Source organism: Hermetia illucens, chromosome 1 (genome assembly GCF_905115235.1).
Source record: "Hermetia illucens chromosome 1, iHerIll2.2.curated.20191125, whole genome shotgun sequence".
NCBI lineage: Eukaryota > Metazoa > Arthropoda > Insecta > Diptera > Stratiomyidae > Hermetia > Hermetia illucens.
Genome location: NC_051849.1, coordinates 162,093,908 through 162,113,943, shown reverse-complemented (window position 1 = coordinate 162,113,943; position 20,036 = coordinate 162,093,908). Strand labels below are relative to the sequence as shown.

The 20,036-nt window shown below is 42.9% G+C and overlaps 1 protein-coding gene across 1 annotated transcript; it reads right to left on the bottom strand.

Annotated features, from left to right (window-relative positions):
* Nucleotides 1–869: 869 nt before the first annotated feature.
* On the bottom strand, nucleotides 870–16,897 carry LOC119647079. Its single transcript, XM_038047836.1, has 4 exons — nucleotides 16,544–16,897; nucleotides 2,204–2,345; nucleotides 1,665–1,936; nucleotides 870–1,598 (listed from the first exon to the last, which is right to left on the bottom strand). Exons 1-4 carry the CDS (start codon nucleotides 16,697–16,699, stop codon nucleotides 948–950), a joined length of 1,221 nt encoding a protein of 406 aa, XP_037903764.1. The 5' UTR covers nucleotides 16,700–16,897; the 3' UTR covers nucleotides 870–947.
* Between the last annotated feature and the right edge of the window lie 3,139 nt (nucleotides 16,898–20,036).

Genomic DNA, 20,036 nt, shown 5'->3' with positions numbered 1-20,036 from the left:
GCGTCCCCACTCCTATTTCTGGAAAGACATCTCACCTACATGCAATGCCCATAAACCGAGTGCTTTCTATAGCAGGACCTAGCAATATTTTCTACCTTCAGAACAGTGATGAGGCAGCATGCCCCATAGCGGGAATGATGCCCATCTTGGGAGATGAAATGAAAAGCATATACTATACGATCTGATGTCAGTCCCTGCTTTGTCACAGGTTGATTCTTTCTATTAATTTTTCCCAGTTTTTGACGAGGCAATTGTCCAAATTACGAAAGAGTCCCCCCCACTTCCACTTCCCGAGAGTCATGGACCAGAGGAGAAATCTGAAGATAACGTTACGTAAATGTGATGAAGAGAATGCTACCATCGTAGGAGGATTCGGATGAAATAACTCAATGATCGCTTCAATCCAAGACAAACTGCGAAAAGCGAAAGAAGTGATAAGGGCACGGTTATGAATGTCACGCATATAAGATTGGAGAAATAGTTAAAGTTAGCTGTCTCCGCTCCACGACGTAATACCTTATGGTGCAGGGAGGAGTAGGGGTTAGTTTTACTGGGTAAAAATCCCACACTCTGCGTGTGTCGGTCTTTTGTTTCCCAGAAAAACTTAAAAATATGGGGTATTTTTTTTTACTTTTTAATAATTGGGTAAAATATGGTACTTGTCCTCAAAATATGATAATAAATACGAAGAATACTTTTTTTCAATCGTTCTCAAACTTTCCGTCGACAGTGTACCAAGACCAATGGGTTGATGTGGCTGGTTGATAAGAAATTTAATGATTAAGAAAACGGAAAGTTTGTCTAAACGGTAGAAAGTCTCCTTTTAATCAAAAAGCTGCAAAATTATTCAAAAATTAAACTACAGTTACTTACAATTCGAATATGCCACCTCTTTACATTTATTTCATTAATTTCCAAAATAACTTTTAAACATTTTTGTTGAGAACTTATTTCTTATAGACAACCTTCATGAAATCCTCTGCTACATCAAACATATATTTTCTAAACTTTTCATCTTTCCCAATTAGCTCCAAAAGGATCTCTCTGCGACATCCAGTTCGATATTTTACATACTTTTCGGGATCATTATTCTGCAACTCTTCCAAAAATCCAGATGGCAATCTTACCCACGTCGCAACTGCACCAACATATAGTAAAGAGACCAATTTCAAGTGGGAATAGCTCTCCAAAAGCGCTTCAAATGAAATATGCTCGGCAACTTGTATGTCCAAAGCATCGAGTTCGGTGGTCAGTTGTCGGTGATACCACTCAAGACAAGCTGTTACTACTTCAGAACGTGTAGATGGACTAGTATTAAGATAAATGGCTAGGGTAACATCAATAGCAGGAGGGCAATAGCGACAGAATTGAAAGTCAACGAGAATAGCCTTTGTTGGATGTTCTAAGTTCTCATCTTTTGAAAGAAATAGGACGTTGTTCATCCAGGTATCCCGGTGGCAAAGTACATTTTTGAATCGAGTTGATTCGTTGACCATTCCGTAAACAGGTTCAACAACCTTGAGGAAATTGTCTTGGATAAATTTTTGATGAACGGAAGATTGATATTTTGGATGCGCAGATAAAACAGCTTGAAAGCCCTGAAATGAATAACCAACATTTTTCTCGAAAATTTATTTCTTCAATATGACATAACCAAAACCTACCATGACTCCTGCTCGAAACCAATCCAAATCTTTCAAAATTGATGTTTCAAAAAGTTTATCCCCTAGCTGAGATCCAATGGTTTTACCTACGTCTAATTCGTACGCAATACTGGAAGCATGCATGGCCGCTAAATTTGCTAATAACAATTTCATATGATCTGCCCTAGGCTCCACGCCTTTTAGAAGGCCTCGATAGCCTGCCGCAGTTAAGTCCTCTAGAACGAGGATATCATCCCGTGCCAAAAAGCATTCTGGTTTCCATTTAGTTTTACCTGTTAGTAAGTTTTATAAAGATAGTTCCTTAGTTTACTATAGTTCTTTTTAGATAAAACTATTAAAAGGAAAGGTTTCCAATTTAACTATATTTATTTATTTTGTAATTACAAAATAAGCACTGAAGAAGGACACATGTTGTGTCCGAAACCCTTAAAATGAATAAAATTCTATGGTTAAATTGGAAACCTTTCATGTTAGTGATAACAGGATGTGAATTTCTATTTATACGTAGACCTAGGCAAAGGTACCTAAAACATACTTACTATATTTCGAAAAATCACTAAGTATTCCGCGATAGAGGGCTGTTTCTTTGGCAAAAATTTTCCTGGTGTCATCTTGTTGATCTTCTGTTTCCGGTGGTGGGATTTTGATGAAATAAGTTTTTGACACTTTAGCTTTCCGTTCCTGCAGAAGAAATAGAAAGTTTTGTAAATCCTTTGTTTCCTATAGCTCGTTTAAAGTAAAACTATTAAAAGCAAAAGTTTCCAGTTTAACTATAAATTTATTGTTTTTCTAAGAATTGCAGACACGTATCACAAATTACAAAACAAGCACATGTTATGTCCGAAACACGATTTGTAATTCTTAAACAAGTCGGGAAACCGGAAGCTGGACGCTTCAGGTACGAAAGGTTTTGTGTATTTCTTAGTACGTAGCACGTAATATATGCATATATTATGTGAGAGTATCCACTTTCGGGTGATATTGGCATTCATAGTCTTGAATTTGTAAAGAAGCAACAACTTTGAGGTATTATAACTTTGTTAGGAATAGTGCGATTTCCACTAAACTTGGTGAGGTCATGCTCTATATTATAGCCTACTTCACTGCTAGGATGAAGTTAAGGGGGGTTTCGCAGCCAATTACTAAAAAGTATAGTGATATACTATTACCAACTTTATTTGAACAGATATCGGTATGGAAGGTATTTCGGAGCCTAGGTACCATATAGTGGCGGTTTGGTAGTTTCTGAGAATGGCCTCCTTAAAGAAATGATCACTTTAAACCCCCCGCACTCCCCCTTTTCAAAGAAATGTCAAAACTCAGACCGGTTTCGGTCTTAGTACTAACCGAGGCCTTTCATTTGATATCCCACATGACTATATTTGGTGAAAAAAACATGTACACCCCCTTTTGCATGTATGGGGACCCCTCCCCTTAAATTCGACGTAAAAGGATCTAACTCACTGTATGCGTCAGCGTTCACAGTTTCCACCTTTCTACCAAATTTGGTGTCAGTCGCTATAACCGTTTCTGAGAAAAATCGTGTGACGGACAGACAGACAGACAGACAGTTAATGCGTGAGCTATCGAGTGGGGCAGCAAAGAGACTAACGCAAAGGGGCGGTGCTTATTAGAAGCATTTGCCCAGTTAAATGTAGTTCTGGCCAACGAAGGCGATGTAAACACTTATCGGAGAGGGGGAACTGGTTCAATTGTAGATCTGACTTTTGTCAGCCCTGCGCTGGCACGTGGCATGTCCTGGAAAGTTAGCGAGGACTTCACGTACAGCGAACACAAGGCAACTAAGGACGGAGCCACAAGGCAAGATATCCGCACCCCAGGAGCCGTAATCCAAAAGAACACGAGATTGGTCTGCAAAAGCGATGGACGAGCAAACATTTATGGAACTGTGGCTAGACCTGCCTAGCAAAGCAGGCACCTCCACGGATAGAGCTCTCCATGTTACACAAAGCATCTCTAAGGCATGTGACGCGTCGATGCCTAGGAGATGCTCACTCTTCACTAGAAGACCCAATTATTGGTGGAATAGTGAACTTACCAGCCTTTGATCGATTTGTCACAGAGCCAGACGAGCGGCACAGAGAGCAATAGGTAGGATCGATCAAGGGCAAAAGGAGCATGCCTATAGGGAAGCTCGCAAGAACCTCAAACTCGCCATCCAGCGGAGTAAGAGAGAATGTTTTAAGGAGGTTTGTTTGTAAGCGGACATAAATGCATCGGGTAGCGCCTATAAAATCGTGGCAGGGCGATTCAGCGGCCGATCATTTCCGCAGATCACGTGCCCTATGCTCTCGTCGAAAATAATCCAGGGGTTATTTCCCCAACAGGAGCGGGGTACTAACATTTTCCAGCGTCCCCTGAATGTGGCGCCGATTCCACCAGTCACCAGGGACGAGCTGCTGGAGATCTGCAGTCGAATAGGCGACAGCAAAGCTCCGGGTCTGGACGGCATACCGAATAAGGCCCTCAAACTTGCCGTCAAATGTAGACCGGATATCTTCGCGGAGCTGTTCGAAATGTGCATGTCCGAGGGTATCTTTCCAGCACCGTGGAAGCGGCAGAAGCTGGTGCTGCTGCCTATTGATGCCATCTAAATGGTTACTGGCTTGGCCGAAAATGCAATTCACGGAAAGGGTTGTACCAGAAAATATTGTGTGGTGGTCACCCTGGATGTGCGGAATGTATTGAACTCGGCCAATTGGAACCTTATACGAAAGTCTCTGGCGACGATTGGTGTTCTCACCTACCTCGCCGCTATTATAGATAGCTATTTGCAAGAGCGAATACTCTGGTATAATACCGATGATGGACCCAAGGAGTACGTTATCTCCACGGGTGTCCTACAGGGCTCTGTACTGGGCCCACTTTGTGGAATATCATGTGCAATGATGTGCTAAACCTTCCGGTTCCGGAGGAGGCCACGGTGGTGGGTTACGCCGATGACATAGCACTGGTTGTGGTCGCAAAGCATCTCGACGATACTGAGTTGTACTCAAGCGAAGCAATCAGTGTTGTTAAGGCTTGGCTAGAGAGTGCTGGACTGGCACTCGCAGAAGAAAAGACGGAAGCGGTCCTCATCACTAAGCGCCGCAAAAGGAATTACGCCTGCATTAGAATCGGGAACCGTATCATCACTTCCAAGCCGGCCATCAAATACTTGGGGGTGATGATTGATGATAGACGGAAAACTCAATTTTAAGCAGCACATAGAGCATACTTGTAAAAAAGCATCCACCACGAGTATAGCTCTCGCAAGGATGATGCCGAACGTAGGAGGATCGCGGCATACTTGCAGGCTGCTCATAGCCAGGGTGGTGAGTTCTATCATGCTGTATGCAGTCCCAGTTTGCGGAAACGCGCTGCAGGTTTTAAGCAATGCATATAAACTGAGTACGGCTTACAGAAGACCAGCCTTAAGGGTGTGTTCTGCCTTCAGGACCGCCGCAGACGATGCAGCGTTCGTCATCTCAATGATGCCAATTGACATCCTGGCAACCGAAATGATGAACGTTTATAACACCAGGTCCATCTCTCCCTTATCGCAGGTGAAAAAAACCGAAAGAGAGAGATCCATAAGCAGATGGCAACAGCGATGGAACCAATCAAAAAAGGGTCGTTGGACTTACAGGTTGATCCCTTCCATCAGGGAGTGACTGGAGAGATAGCATGGGGAGATCAAGTATAATCTCACCCAGTTTTTCACCGGCCATGGAGGATACCGTCAACACCTGTACAGGTTTAAATTGGACACCGGATGTAATTGTCCAAACTGCGACGGGGTCTCAGAGGACCCAGCCCACGTATTCTTCTTCCAAACTTTAGGTGAAGTGGTATCACCGGAAAATTTTGTCCGGAGTATGGTAGCTTGCCAGGAAGACTGGGATGCGATCAATTCCATGATCGCAGTAATCCAGGAGAAACTGCGAAAAGCAGAAGAAGTGAGCAAGGCGCCATTACGAACCCCGCAGGAAGACGGAAGGAGACCTAGCTAAAGTAAGCTAACTCCGCCCCGTGATGTAATACCTAAAAGTGGTTCCACGGAGTAGGGGGGAGTCGGGGGTGGTTTTAGTTGGTAAAAATCCCACACTCTGGCGTGCCCAGGCCAGAGTCTTTTGAAGATTTCCACCTCCTTAAAAAAAAAAGACAGACGGACAGGCAGACAGACATACAGATAGACAGTAAACCAATTTTAATAAGGTTTTGTGTTTACACGAAACTTAAAATCAATGAATCTATAGTTAAATTGGAAACTTTTCCTTTTAATAGTTTTACTTAGAAATGACATGTTGTTAGGAAGTTAGACAAATGCTTTCAGGTAGTACTACCAGAAGTTCCATAACAGTAAATCAAGTGACGGTCTGTAGTTATTCTCTACTGAATTATTCAAAATATATCTGGTCCACCGACGAGATAAAATACCCAATTTGAAAATAACTAGCGAGTTATGACGATGATAATCGTCAGTTAGTTAAAATCCAATGTATAAGGAAAATAGCATTTTTCTAGTAGTTCTACTAAACTTTTTGCACTTTTGCACTGAATTTAACAATTCAAGTTTGACGGAAGGTGACTTTAGCTACGTCACAAGTTGAAAGATATTAGTGAGTCAAAGGATAGTGGTACCTTTCCTGAAAACTCTAAACCCTATTTCCATTTTTAATATTGCTAAATAACCATTGACTTTTTGCTTTCACATAGGCTTGTTCATACTGCATATTATTAGGTGCATACCCATAGTGTGTTTCTGGCTGGTGCGAATGGGAATTTGTTTTTATGATAGGAAAAAATCAAGGCAGTTTTTACTAAGGTCCCAGTGACGTTGAATTTGAAGTTCAAAGTCAAGTTCAATCAAGATACACGGAAACTTATAAAGAAATAGGTGAGAGTCAACATGTAGTTACTTTGTTCGTGAAAAGAACCGAACAGTAAACAACAACTTTATTTAAATTACGGTCGCTGCAAGTGCATTGTTGACTGCAAATGAGCTTAAAGTGATTATAGAGTGAAATCTGAGGATCCGCCCATTAAAGGGAAGCCTAAATTGATCGCGCGACTATTTGAAAAGTCCACGTGGGAATCCAAAATTCCAGTACAGAGTCGTTAGGGTCTCCAGCGCTTATTAATTCCCTTGCAATTGAGGCCATCGAGAGACCGATACCTATCCTTCAGTAGTAGCCTGAGCAGGCGAGATCCTCAACAAAACAGGAGGAGTCTTGAATTAGTGGACAATACCATAAAATGCAAAAGGAAAACCCTATTCGATTCGGTAAATTTTTATTTCTGACTGCAAAATGGCATCTGAATTTTTCTACCTAAACACGACGGTCTTTATCAGGGTTGTATCGTTTGTGCAACTTGTAAATGACAACCGTTTACTGCTTTATCAATGCTCGGAACGCTCATGAATTGTTCTGGAGAGATTAGAGTCTGTTTCCCAAGTCAGACTTAGTTTTTTTTCTAGCACATAGCCCAAAACATGAATTCATTCTATAGAAGAATTAATCTTATGCGATCCAATAAATTTGAAAATTGCGGAAGCGGGAGAACTGTAGACGTTCATGTAATGCATGTTTATTCTTTGAAGATAATCACTATTGTGTGAGTATTCCTCCTAAATCTTCTAACGTTTAGAGCAAACATAGGTTAAATAGCGTCATATGTACTGTGATGTAATCAGGGTTTGTATCTGATTACTGAATATATAAAGATGAAAATTAGAAAAAAAGAGTTAGATCCATGTAAATCAACCCTTTAGAGCTGTGGACGGGGGAGGACGGTCAAGGTATGTGTATTTTTCGGGATTTTCATCTTATTTTTTTAGTTTACTCTTGCTTATATTTTATTGTTCGTCTTTTATCTAAGCATTTTCATTCTATTTTCTTTCCTTTTTGTTTTTTTTTTTGTTTTTATAATTTATTATCAGAGTTATCAAAAACTAACTACTTAAAAAATAAAGCTGGTGGTGGCGGACGGCAGTATATAAGTGAGAGAATCCGTCGAGAATTCCCTCAATATCGGACAAGTAGAATGGCCTATTTCTGAACAGTTTGAACCAGGCTTTGCCTGGTTCAAGCTTTGTAAGAATTCCAGGACATCATAGGAAGCCGTTAGGGATTAAGGTACAATATCTGTAGCTGACAATATTATGAGAACTACAATCACTTTCAAGAGACGCCAAATTTCTGTGATTTCCCAAGGCAGTGGCTCATAGTTCACCTTCTTCTCCACGTATATTCATTCCATGTAATTATTATGGGAGACAGCAACATTAATAATAAACGCGGAGCGACCCATCTTGTCAACTAACAGTGTTTGTGTGATGTATGACGTTCAGTTAGAACTTAATAATAATAATAATCGTTGGCGCAACAATTCATATTGGATCAGGGCCTTAAAGTGTGTTAGAGCACTTCATTCAAGATCGTAACGGTACACTACAGTATATTGTAGGAGACAATGTGCTCAGCATTGCACTCGCCCGAGATTATTGACTCAGGTACTCATTCACAGCTGAGTCGACTGGTATCCGACTTCAAATCACGATACAAATCCCACTGCCACCAGCGAGATTTGAATCGCGACCTTCCGTATGACAGCCTTGTTAGAACTTGCCGATCCCAATACATGCTGTAAGCAGAACTATCGATAGTCTGCAGCTCATACTGGTGAACTGGACATATTCTCATGACCAGCTCATGCTTATACGAAAGGCTTTGATGGATCACCTTATATACAGCATTATTGCCCGCTCATCTATTGCACCGGTGCCGTAATAGTGCAGCCAGAAATGAGATGGTCCAGCGTCTTCAACGCTAAACCACACATTCTGGACTTCACCTTCATTAGAAGTTTTTTTAAGCTCAGGTGGCGACCACGCCATCCTGATTTGTACATTTAAATCACTCCGGTTCAACAAAGAGCACGCAGCCATCGTTCGACAAATGGCTACCAAAAGTAATTCACGCCTTTACCGTACATTGCTTTCGACTTCCATTCATCGAGTCGCTCCTGGTTTCACTTCACCCACTCAGAGCATTGAAAAATCGACCCTTCAAGTTAAGTAAAGTCAATCCACAGTCTGCCTTGCAAACAACCACATGCAAGGGACTCGCCTGTTCTTTGCTGTAAAATTAAGCGCGTAGCGAGTCGACTTGGCGATGATTTTATGCCGCCACGTCAACAACACCCCTGCCTCCAATGCCACGAGGCAGGTTCATCCGCTTCACAGAAGAGTTTGGATGATGCATTCGGAATTTAGATAAAATAGTCCGTATCCGCCGCTGAACGTTTTCTAGATCGGTTTTCGCCCACGGCAACGTTCTGAATGCTTAAACCATTGATGGAATAGCGAATACTTTCAATGCGCTGATTTTATTCTTCGCCGAAAAATGCTATTTCAGCACCAGCTCCACACGTAGCAAGAATTCGGATAGCAAAGCATCCTTCCTTATTTTTCTTTTTTCTTTTAAATCTATTATTTTTTATGAATGAATTATAAAGTAGTAGATTGTAGCTAATTTAATTTTATTTGATGACTCTCTCTTCCCCACTTTCTCCCTAACCAGCAAAGCTCACACTAATTAAAGAGCATGCCTAGCATGAAGATGTCAAGGCAGGGAGGGAATCCCAAAGGCCCTCTCGATCGCAGGACTCGAGTCCACAGTTTTATCGCTTCAAGCGTGCGGTCGAGCTATCATTTTTATGTTTCAATTTCCAGGTTTGGCTTGCGTGTTGATCTTTGGTTCAGGCAATGCCCATGTTTGTTAGTTTTCAGGTTTCGGTGCGGACGCACACATCGGTTAAGAGCACGTGCAGTTTTTGAAAAATGACACGCGAGGGAGTGGAGTTTTCAAAGGACTTTACCACCCTCAAATTCCTAGCTAGCATAGCGGCAAGCGAGCAGAGTATTTGCGAGCGGATTTTCACGATCAATTTGGCCAACTTCTTTTAGGTTTTGGGATAGCTTTCCCCTCTTCGTTGTCTCTGGCCTATATACCATTATACTTTTTCTGTCTTCCAAAAATACAGTGGTACTCGTTATATTAATTCTTTCCCTTAAGCACATCTTATAAATGAATAAAGTAGATTCAGAATAACTCAAAGCTTTAAAAATGGTCGAAATCGCCAAAACCTATCAGAGTAGTATGTCCATCGAGACTGTTGACACGATGAAAATTCTCTCGACGATTGAATGGGGATAAATCGCTGTGTATGCTCCTTAGAACACAGTGAACCTCTAGCCAATGAGCAAAAGCTTCAATGCTGGATTCAAGGTGGCCTTCATTCAGGAAAAGATCCATTTATATGCCGCAGCAAATATCAGTGTTCACAGATGGAACTCGAACGTTAAATTGTGACACCGATTATTTGGGCATTCAAAATATTAGAGAACCGGCGCTCCCAGAAGAAAAGAGGAAAGCAAGATCTGCTTCGACGACTGCCATTTAATTATCTCTTTTAGTCCAGTAGGATATGCCCAGAACGAAAGAATTAGAACTAGTCCACTCTGATCTATGTTTGCCGATGGGAAATCAATCAAGTATCGGTTTAAGATATTTCAATCATTTACAATTTCCTTTAAAAAATTTCACTTCTTTTTTTTTCTAACGTGAACAAAATGTTTGAGGACTTCCTAAAATTGAGCAAGACTTCCCTAGTCGTCCGATTTACTCCTCTACTATTCTACGCCAAGTGTGCTTGGGGCGACTCATTCATTGGCTATCCTGGGAGAGTAGAGTCTATGGAGTAGCCAGCAATGCAATTATCACCTCTATTTAATGAGTCATCTATCCCCTGCCACTTCCGTCTTCCGTTCCCATTGTCCAAGGGAATCTGGCCTGTGCACAGACAAAGTTCTTCATGATAGTATCAGGTCAATGTACTTCAATGACACCTCGCAGACAGGTGTTCACGAATACTTGGAGTTTTTGAGTGATGGTGGTGGTCATTTTGCATGTACTACTTTCATGTAGCAACAGAGAAAGGATATGATCTTGATCTTGGTGCTGAAATCATCGCATTTCCGGATTTCGGAAAAGGTAGCCAAAGCAGACCTCGCTGCTATTAATGTGCCGAGTGACAGCCAGTTCAATGTCACTATCGGCAGAAACCAGACTTCCTAGATAAATATTATAAATTGATGCTCTAGCCATTGCTGCAAATAGGGAGAGTGCCATGATCCGTCAGACTGAAAACCTTAGGTTTGTTGGTTGTTTACCTCCAGTCCGACTCTACCTGCCCCTCTTTCTAAATCCAGAAGCATTTGACCAAGATCTATGACTGAGAGAGCAGCGATAAGACAGGATCAAGAACCTCACCGACAAAAAGAAGAAATAATATCAGCGACAACATACAACCCTGGTGAACTCCGTTTTCAACCTGAAATTCCCTTTGAGATCTTACATAGATGCAGCATATGGCATTTTACTCTATCATATGTCGCTCTGTTGATAGCTGTTAATTTTGTTAATGCCCCTTCTGCGTAGAGCACGTCAAGTGCACATGTTCAAACTGCCGAAAGCTTTCTCGAAATCGATAAAGAGCAGATGAACGAAAGATCTAAATTTCGCGCACTATTCTGATCAGTAAGGTGTTGAAGTGGTTAATGCAGGAAGATTCAGAACGAAAACTAGCCTGCTCTTTGTCGATCAAGTGTTCCAGGTGTTCTTTGATGTTTTGCAGGATTATTTTAGCTATTATTTTTGCGACGGCAGAGAGCACTCGGTTACACTTCACAAGATTAAGATTGATTTCCGGGATTTGCTTAGAAACTGCAGGATAAATAACTCCGCGGGGAAACCTTCAACCCCAGCGCTTTTACTACGTTTGGACGAGAAAAGAGCATTTTTGATGGCAGCCTAATGCTCATTGATATTTCATGCGAGTTTATCTGTGTATCTGCTGTCCGATCAGCAAAATAGCCCTCTGACTGTCGAAAGATAGTCGAATCATACAAGCGATTGATGTTGAACTCCGGGAGTTGCAGCTTTCCAAACTTGGTAGAAGCGGCCGTCGCAACATGATGATCCTTTTCGAGGTCGATAGCAGCGCCCCTCTTGTTACGCACATCGAGGAGACAACTCCTCAATCTACTGCTAATCGCAAAATGGTCAATCCGATTGTTCGAACAGTGTCGATCAGTTAAAGCCCAATTGATCTTATGACTGTAATCACGAGGCGATGGAAACTGCAGAAACTCACGAACCTCTCACTTTTATCGCTACAGTCGTCAAGACTCTGTTTTCCATCACAAGTCCGAGCAAAGTGCCATCAGAGCCCACCCTTTGGGTCGCCTCTTACAGCAAACAGGGAAGAGTTTTCATGTATTTTTAAGCCCCAAATCACAGGTTGTATTGTATCGACGTTATTTCCTCCACATCCTATGGAGGTTGATGACAGCCTCTCCTTGAGGTCGGTTTAGTCCTAAACGTTGATAAATGCAAGTTTCTCCAGACACACTTGAGATTCCTCGGTCACTCCATTTCCCCTGACGAAATACAACCCGACCCAGACAAGGTACAAGCGATCACAAGCTTCTAAGTCCGAAAACCGTGAGGGAGTTGCGGAGGTTCTTGGACATAGTAAATTTCTATCGCCGTTTCCTGCCCAAGGCCGCCCAACACCAGTCCGTTTTGAACGCGTACTTGTCTGGCCCCAAAACAAAAGACACACGAGAGATTGTGTGGTCTAAAGAGGCTGTCCACGCGTTTGACAAATCCCGACAACAACTGGCTGGTGCTACATTCTTGGCATTTCCGCAACAAGATGCACCCCTAGCGGTTTTTGTTAATGCCTCTGACATCGCAGTAGGTGCTGCTCTTCTCCAAAAGGTGAATCAAATCTGGCAACCGTTGAGCTTCTTCTCTAAACAGTTGAACCCCGCTCAACGGAACTACAGCACCTACGATCGAGAACTGCTCGCCGCGTACTTGAGCATCAAATACTTCCGTTCCTCCCTAGAAGGCAGGCCGTTCACAGTGTTCACCATAAGCCTCTCACGTATACTTTAAAACAAAAGCCCGACAAAGCGTCCCCTCATCAGCTTCGACACCTGAGCTTCATAACCCAGTTCACGTCAGACATACAGCACGTGTCCGGCAAGGACAACATAGTTACTGACACTTTGTCACGTGTCTCCGAGGTAAACATCCCCGCCTCACTCGTCTTCTCGGCTATCGCCAAGGCGCAAGAGGATGACGCAGCACTTCAGAGCTTCAAATTCAACCCCAAATACAAATTTCGGGAGTTGCCCATCTTTGGCTCGACTCCGCTGCAAGTACTCGGAAAAGGGACCACGGCCATACATTTCGGCCACCTTTTGCAAGGAAGTGTTCCACGCGGTTCACGACTTAGGGCATCCAGGCGTCAGGACGACAAATAGGCTAGTCACCAAAAAATACTTCTGGTCCTCCATGAATAAGGACGTCAACTCCTGCGCCAGAGAGCGCATCGCATACCAGAAGTGTAAGATCGCCAGGCATGTAAGGAAAGAAGTGGGCTCATTCCTACGCACTACCAAACGATTCCACACAATACACTTCGACATCGTAGGCCCTCGCACGGTTTCAAGTATTGCCTCACAATCATCGACAGGTTTACGCGGTGGCCTGAAGGAATACCTCTGAAGGACATTACGGCGCAATCCTGTGCCGAAGCCCTCTGTCGAGAGTGGACCCCTCGCTTTGGTGTCCCTGAAGTGATTATCACTGACCAGGGAATGCAATTTGAGTCCACCTTTTTTTCGGAGTTGGGCAAACTCCTGGGATTCAAACGCCAGGGGACTACTGCATACCACCCGCCGAGATGAATTTGCTGCCAGCCCCGCGGAGTTGGTATACGAGGAGAACCTAAGGCTCCCAAGTGACCCGATCTTCGACAAGAGATCGGGTCTCACAGACTCGGAATTGCTGCGTCTGCTGAGAGACAACCTCCACCGCCTTAAACCCACACCTCCCACCCGACACACATTCGCACCTGCGTACGATCCCAGGGAACTGGACACATGCACGCACGTCCTGGTCAGGATGGATGCTGTCCGGAAGCCGGTGTAGCCTCCATACGAAGGTCCGTACCGCGTTCTCGAGCGGGGAAAGAATTTCTTCCAGCTCGAGATCGGGAGACACAAAAAGGATGTCTCCTTATCCAGGCTGAAGCCCGTTTGCACCCCAAAGCAACATCGCGTTCGCTTCCCCGAATGATGGGGCAGTTCCGGGTTCGGTCGCTGAACCCCCTAGGTTTCATCTCAGGCGGAGTGATGTGGCGCAGCAGGGTTAACAACATTCGAAATTTATTTCGAATGTTGTTAATGCGACAGATAGATGCCACCACCGGTGCTCTCCGTGAGGTATTTGAACTCGCCACGAGGCCGATTCAAAAAATTAGGACTACTTTACGCGGAGTAATAGTCGTCGTGTGGAGTAGGCCTTGCCAACTGATTTGACATTTTAAAAAATTGTATAAATAATTGTCGCCTTAATTTAGCATAGTTAGGAATTCCGTCCATTTTAACTTTATTAATATTAATTGTAACAGATTATATTTATTTAATTCTTGATGAAAACACGTTGAAGTGATTTATTCCTAAAATACCAAGGGAAGGGTTCTCTTAGAATTGAGTGTTGAGATAATTCAAAATATTTGACAAGAAGGCTTATGCGAGTGAATTCCTTTCTGATGCATTCATTCATCATTATCTACTTTGAATTAAACACTACGTTTTTAAAAATTAATTTATGTGTCGTCGAAAATAGAACAGTATTATTTGTGCTAAAAGCGAAATAATTGGAAGGAAGAACTTTTAAATGACACATTGAAATGCTTGTAATTCGAACCCCAACGAAATACATTCCTAAAGAGGTGTGGATAATTGCCCATTTTTCTCGATTAAAAAATTGAAAAAGCAATCCTCTCTATGAAAAGCAAAAAGACGCCAGAACCGAACAGTATCCAGGCAGAAAAAAACTGGTGTTGCCTGAAAGAGGGCACTTTAGCTTCTCGTTTGGCTTGCGGTGATAAGGAACTGTTGCCTGCCTACCGAACAATTTGTAGGCTTGTCACGACCGGGACAGTATGCTTAAAATTCATCAAGGGCAGACTCACTGAAGCATATGTGCTGCCTGGGGCTTACATCCGAGACAGTCTGATTTTCGAGCAGTCATGGGTGCAGTTCATAAAGCTGAGGCACGCAACCGTCGATCTCAGCAAGTGGTGCTCCTCGTAACAATTGATGTCAGAAATACCTTTAATTCCGTAGGATGGGAAAACATTAGACTATCCATTCTACGTACACGAGTACAATGGGCCAACACGGCCTGAGTGCTCAGAAGCTGTAGCTTCTCCCCCACCATACACATCCATTCTACGTACTGTCTTCTCTGCCAGACCAGACTCTGCTTTATGACGCATAAGAGGGCCAGAGAAGGACGGAGACCATATTGGGGATAGCATAAAAAAAATTGAAGGAGCCGTCCTGACTAAGAAGAGAATCCTGGCACTGTATCTGATATCGATCGGCGAGTCAATAATCGAGTGACAACTAACGGATTGGATTGACGCCCAAGTTCCAGGATGGACTTTTTCGGGCAAATCGAAGCAGTAGCGGACAAGGCTGCAGCTAGAGTTTTGGCCTTCAGTTGGCTAATAGTAAACATTCCTGCATGTAACAGAACATGTGTTCTGTACTGCTTTGCGAAGCAGAGATATGGGCTGGTGCTCTTGGTAAAAAAGTGTATCATAAGCGCCTTGCACAAGGGCAGAGACAAGGAGTTTTCCGGTTCGCATCTGGCTGTGAACGCTATCGCGGTAGTGACTCCCATTGCCTCTTTTGATAAGGAACGTAAACCCATGTACAAGCACAATAGATAAGGTCGGGTAACATTGATCAGTAACTTTATGCAGGCACAGGGAAGCTCTCTCTAGATAACATTACCAGCATTAGGTTACGGTTCTTCTTATTGCAACGAAAATAGAGCTGTACCGTTGGAGGAGCCGGATTGCAACCTCAAAGTAACAGTTCCCTTCTTCATCTTTCCACACGTTGGTGAAAGCAACTCCCTGACTTAAAGGCTCCCTAAAGCGGAGGAACGGGTGAACTTCCTCGAAATAATGTGAGCGGTTCCAGGCTGTACAGTTGATAGTCCACGCTCTAGCTTTGCGGGAGTCAAACGCTCTGTGCACAAACGGGGAAACGCGGAATTTTCGTTCAAGCTGGAGAAAGCGAACATAATGAGGGCCCGCCATGCCATTTGCTCGCTGCTAAAACCATTTTAACTCGAAATCCTCAACCAAGAACTTTACCCTTATCCGTGCCGTGGATAATGTTAGGCAGCTCCAAAATTTACAATCAGCCAATATCTAACCTCATTGGCTTCGCATTCGCTGAAGGCACGTTCAGAGAGTAATCTCTATTTCAATTGGATCGTTGGCGCCCTAAGGTTAATAGTATCTGATGTACCAGCGTGTGGATCCTAAAATTGGGTTGATTTTGCTGCGCTTCTGCAAATTGGTCACGGCTTAGCGGTATCTATCAGCACCGACATCAAGCCAGTCTAAAAGTGGTTCTTATCTACGTACTTATCTATTCCAAGGAATTATCATATATGCTTCTATTATCTAATTATCAAACATTGCAGTTTGAACCTCGAACAAGCTAAAATATGCACGTAAACAAAAAATTCTCAACAATCTCAACCGTATATCTCCACATCTAGTGGGATTTGTGGGAACATCAACAATCAGTTATTTTTATCTAATCCGCTACTTAGCAACAAGATCTCACTATTTATAGGGGCCACATTATATGAGGCCACATTATTGCAAAAACAAATTCTGTAGTTTATTACCAATTGAAAGATACTTACATCTTTCACTTGAAGCTCCAAAGTGAAATATTCTCCAAGAAATCCTCTCTTTTCATCACTAACGGGTTTGATGTGATAATTGATAAGCGTGGCATTTTTTCCAAAGTCTTTCTGCGCGATTTGCAAACACTCTGGTTGCGTCAGTGAAGGCTCCATTTCATTAAGAATTTAGATTACTTTTTAATTCTAGGCACACTTTTTATGGATTTGCGAAATAAATTCTAAAATGCATCAAGCGACACTTAACTGTAAGGTAGGCCCAACGGAATACAACTGGCCTCCAACGCCGATTCTGCTAACACTAGCCGGTCTTATGAGAAGTTTGACGCTGCCACACTTGTATCCGAATATTGCTAACTGCTCACGCCGGCCACGCCATGTGATACTCTTGATAAGATATTTGACGAGGAAGCGTGCTTCCATCGGCTGAGAATTTCTCTTTCATCTTTCCTACAATCAGAGCATATTTTATTTACATTTATATTTGCTATTCAGCCCATGTGGTCTCTCGATTGGCAGTAATCTTTAATTTGAGATAAGTGTGTCCATTACATTATTTTCAATCAGAATTGAATTCTGTGATCAACCAACACATCCTCATTTTGATTAAGAGGGCTTTCAAAAAGGTGGAAGGAAAGCAAATTTTAATTTGAATCCTCTTACATATGCATGCCATAATCATTACAAAACAAATTTGAAATATGAAAATATGCACCTCGTATAAAAACAACATATCTTTGCCTTAAGTTTGATAGATCAAACACGCCAAATGTACACCTTTCTTCCATGTAGTCGTTCTCATTTCATTTTAAAATTCTTCCATGCATGTGATGTACAGCTTAGAACCCTTATGGGCTCTAGAAATCCATGTCTTACGTGAGTAGGGTCAAAATCGTCCAAAATTTACAAACAAATCGGGAAACTGGAACCTAGACGCTTTAGGTATGAAAGGTTTTGTGTATTTCTTTTATAAAGAGATTTGAGTGTGCATTTGCTCCATATGCATATATCACGTGATAATATCCACTTTCGGGTGATATTGACATTCATAGTCTTGAATTTGCAAAGAAGCTAGTAATATACTACTATTAACTTTATTTTAACCGATATCGGTATGGGGTGTTCTTGATTTTTTTCCAGATTTTTCGGATGGGTAATTTCTAAAGAAATGAAGAAATGACCATTTTCGACCCCTCGCCCTCCCCACCTTTCCAACAAATGTCAAAACTAACGGATTCAAAAAGTACTAATCGAGGCGTTTCATTTGATATCCCACATGACTATATTTGATGAAAAAAAAATGTACACCCCCTTTTTGCATGTACGGGGACCCCCCTTAAATTCGATATAGAATTATGTAACTCAATGTATGGGTGGGCGTTCACAGTTCCCACCTTTTCACCAAATCTGGTGTCAATCGCTAAAACCGTCTCCGAGAAAAATACATGTAACGGTCAAATGGGCAAACAGACGGACCTATGAGGAGTGGCCGATTCTCCCATCGTTTGCGACCTCAGTTGGCGCGTTGGGGTGTACCAATTGATGTGTAAAGATGTGTTCATGCACTTTTCTTTTCTGACTGTGCATGGGCTAGTGTTTGCTCATCTCTGGTAAGTGGACCAAAATGGTTTTGGGAAGGATAGCCAGAATATAAAACCACCATAGAAAACGTGAGAAGGCGGAAACTTACGGTGCAGCGGCCCGGAACCCCAGTATCGGCAGCTTTTGGGATTGAGCAAGCGGGATCCCGGTCGTCGATATCCCTCGACCGCAGTGCCTCGGTGGTGGACAATTTGGCCACCTTCGCATATAATGATACATGTGATTTGGATCTGGCGAAGGAAGTGTCCAAGCGAAGTAAGACCTTACCGAGAACACCAGTAACAAGACCAAACAAAGATTAAGTGGAGGTAGATCTTTGGACGACAAAAACCGAGAAAACACCCACCGCATATGTTCAAGAAAAAAAGGCGGATAGGACATTCCGAAAACCAGCACCAATAGTTCAGAAGGGAGAAAGCATACAGCGACCTCCGTTACGAAGCCCAAAACGAACGAAAACAATGGATGGACTAAAGTTACCAGCAAAAAAGCGAAAGGAAAAGCAAAAGTTCGAACTCATGTAGATGCGATTCTTATCTCCAGTAAGGGTAATCTAGATAAGATACTCAACAAGGTCAAAGCTGATCCCGACCTAAAATATCTGAGCGGAAATGTGAACATAATCCGAAGAACCCAGAAAGGGAATGTCAAGTTCGAGCTGAAAAGATCCAGCGTAGGCAAAACTAATGACTTTCGCACTCAAGTGAAAAATTCACTTGGGGAGAATGCCGCAGTACGTGCCCAAAAACATTAGATCTACATACAATGGAAGGATCTCGATGAACTGACATCGAAAGGAGAAATTCGTACTGCTCTGAAGAAGCAATTCAAATTGGAAGAACTTACCGAGGAGTGTGTTGTGGGTTTACGGAAAGCTTATGGCGGTACTCAAATGGCCACAATACTAGTACCAACGGAGGCAGCGCAGAAATTGTCGACGGTCAAAAATTTCGGATTGGGTGGGTTGTCTGCCGTTTAAGAGAACAAATTCGACTGGTGGAGCGGCGATATGGGCTTGCGGTCGACAGGTCATGCAATGTACTGCAAGTCAGGCAGCCAGTGTGGGCAAAAATAAATGGTGTATATGTATGCAGTTGCTACGCCCTACCAAGTCTGAGATAGCAGAGAGTCAAATGCTAGGGGACGCAGTTAATTAGAATCTTTTCCGCAGATGGAGATAGATTTGGCTAATGGAGGTGCTGTGAACACTTTTCAGAAAAAGGGATCAAGGTTGGTTGGCCTACAGAATCGTGATGGGACGATTCAGAGGCATTTCATCTTCGCAGATCACGTGTCCTATCCTCTTGCTGAAAATCATCCAGGGGTTATTTCCCCAACCTCTAAATGTGACGCCAGTCCCGCCAGTCACCAGAGACGAGTTGCTGGAGATCTGGGAGATCTGCTGTAGAATGGAAGAAAATAAAACGCTGGACCTGGACGGAGTACCCAATAAGGCCCTTAAGCTTGCCGTGAAATCCAGTTCGAGCATGTTCACTGAGTTGTTCGAAGCATGCATGTCCGATGGGATATTTCCAGTGGCATGGAAGCGGCAGAAGTTGGTACTTCTGCCTAAACCTGGCAAACCTCCAGGTAAACCACCGTCATATGGACCCATATGTCTTTTAGACACTGTGGGGCGGCATACCTCTAGGTTGCTTATAGCCAGGGTGGTGACCTCAATCATGCTCTATGCGACCCCAGTTTGGACGGAGGGGTTGCGGATGTCAGCTAACATTAACAAACTGAGTCCATTCTACAAGAGGACAGCATTGAGGGTATGCTCTGCCTCCAGGAATGCCTCAGATTATGCAGCAATCGTAATATCTGGAATGATGTCAATTAACATCTTGGCAGATGAAATGGCGAACACATACAATGTGAAGCCAATCTC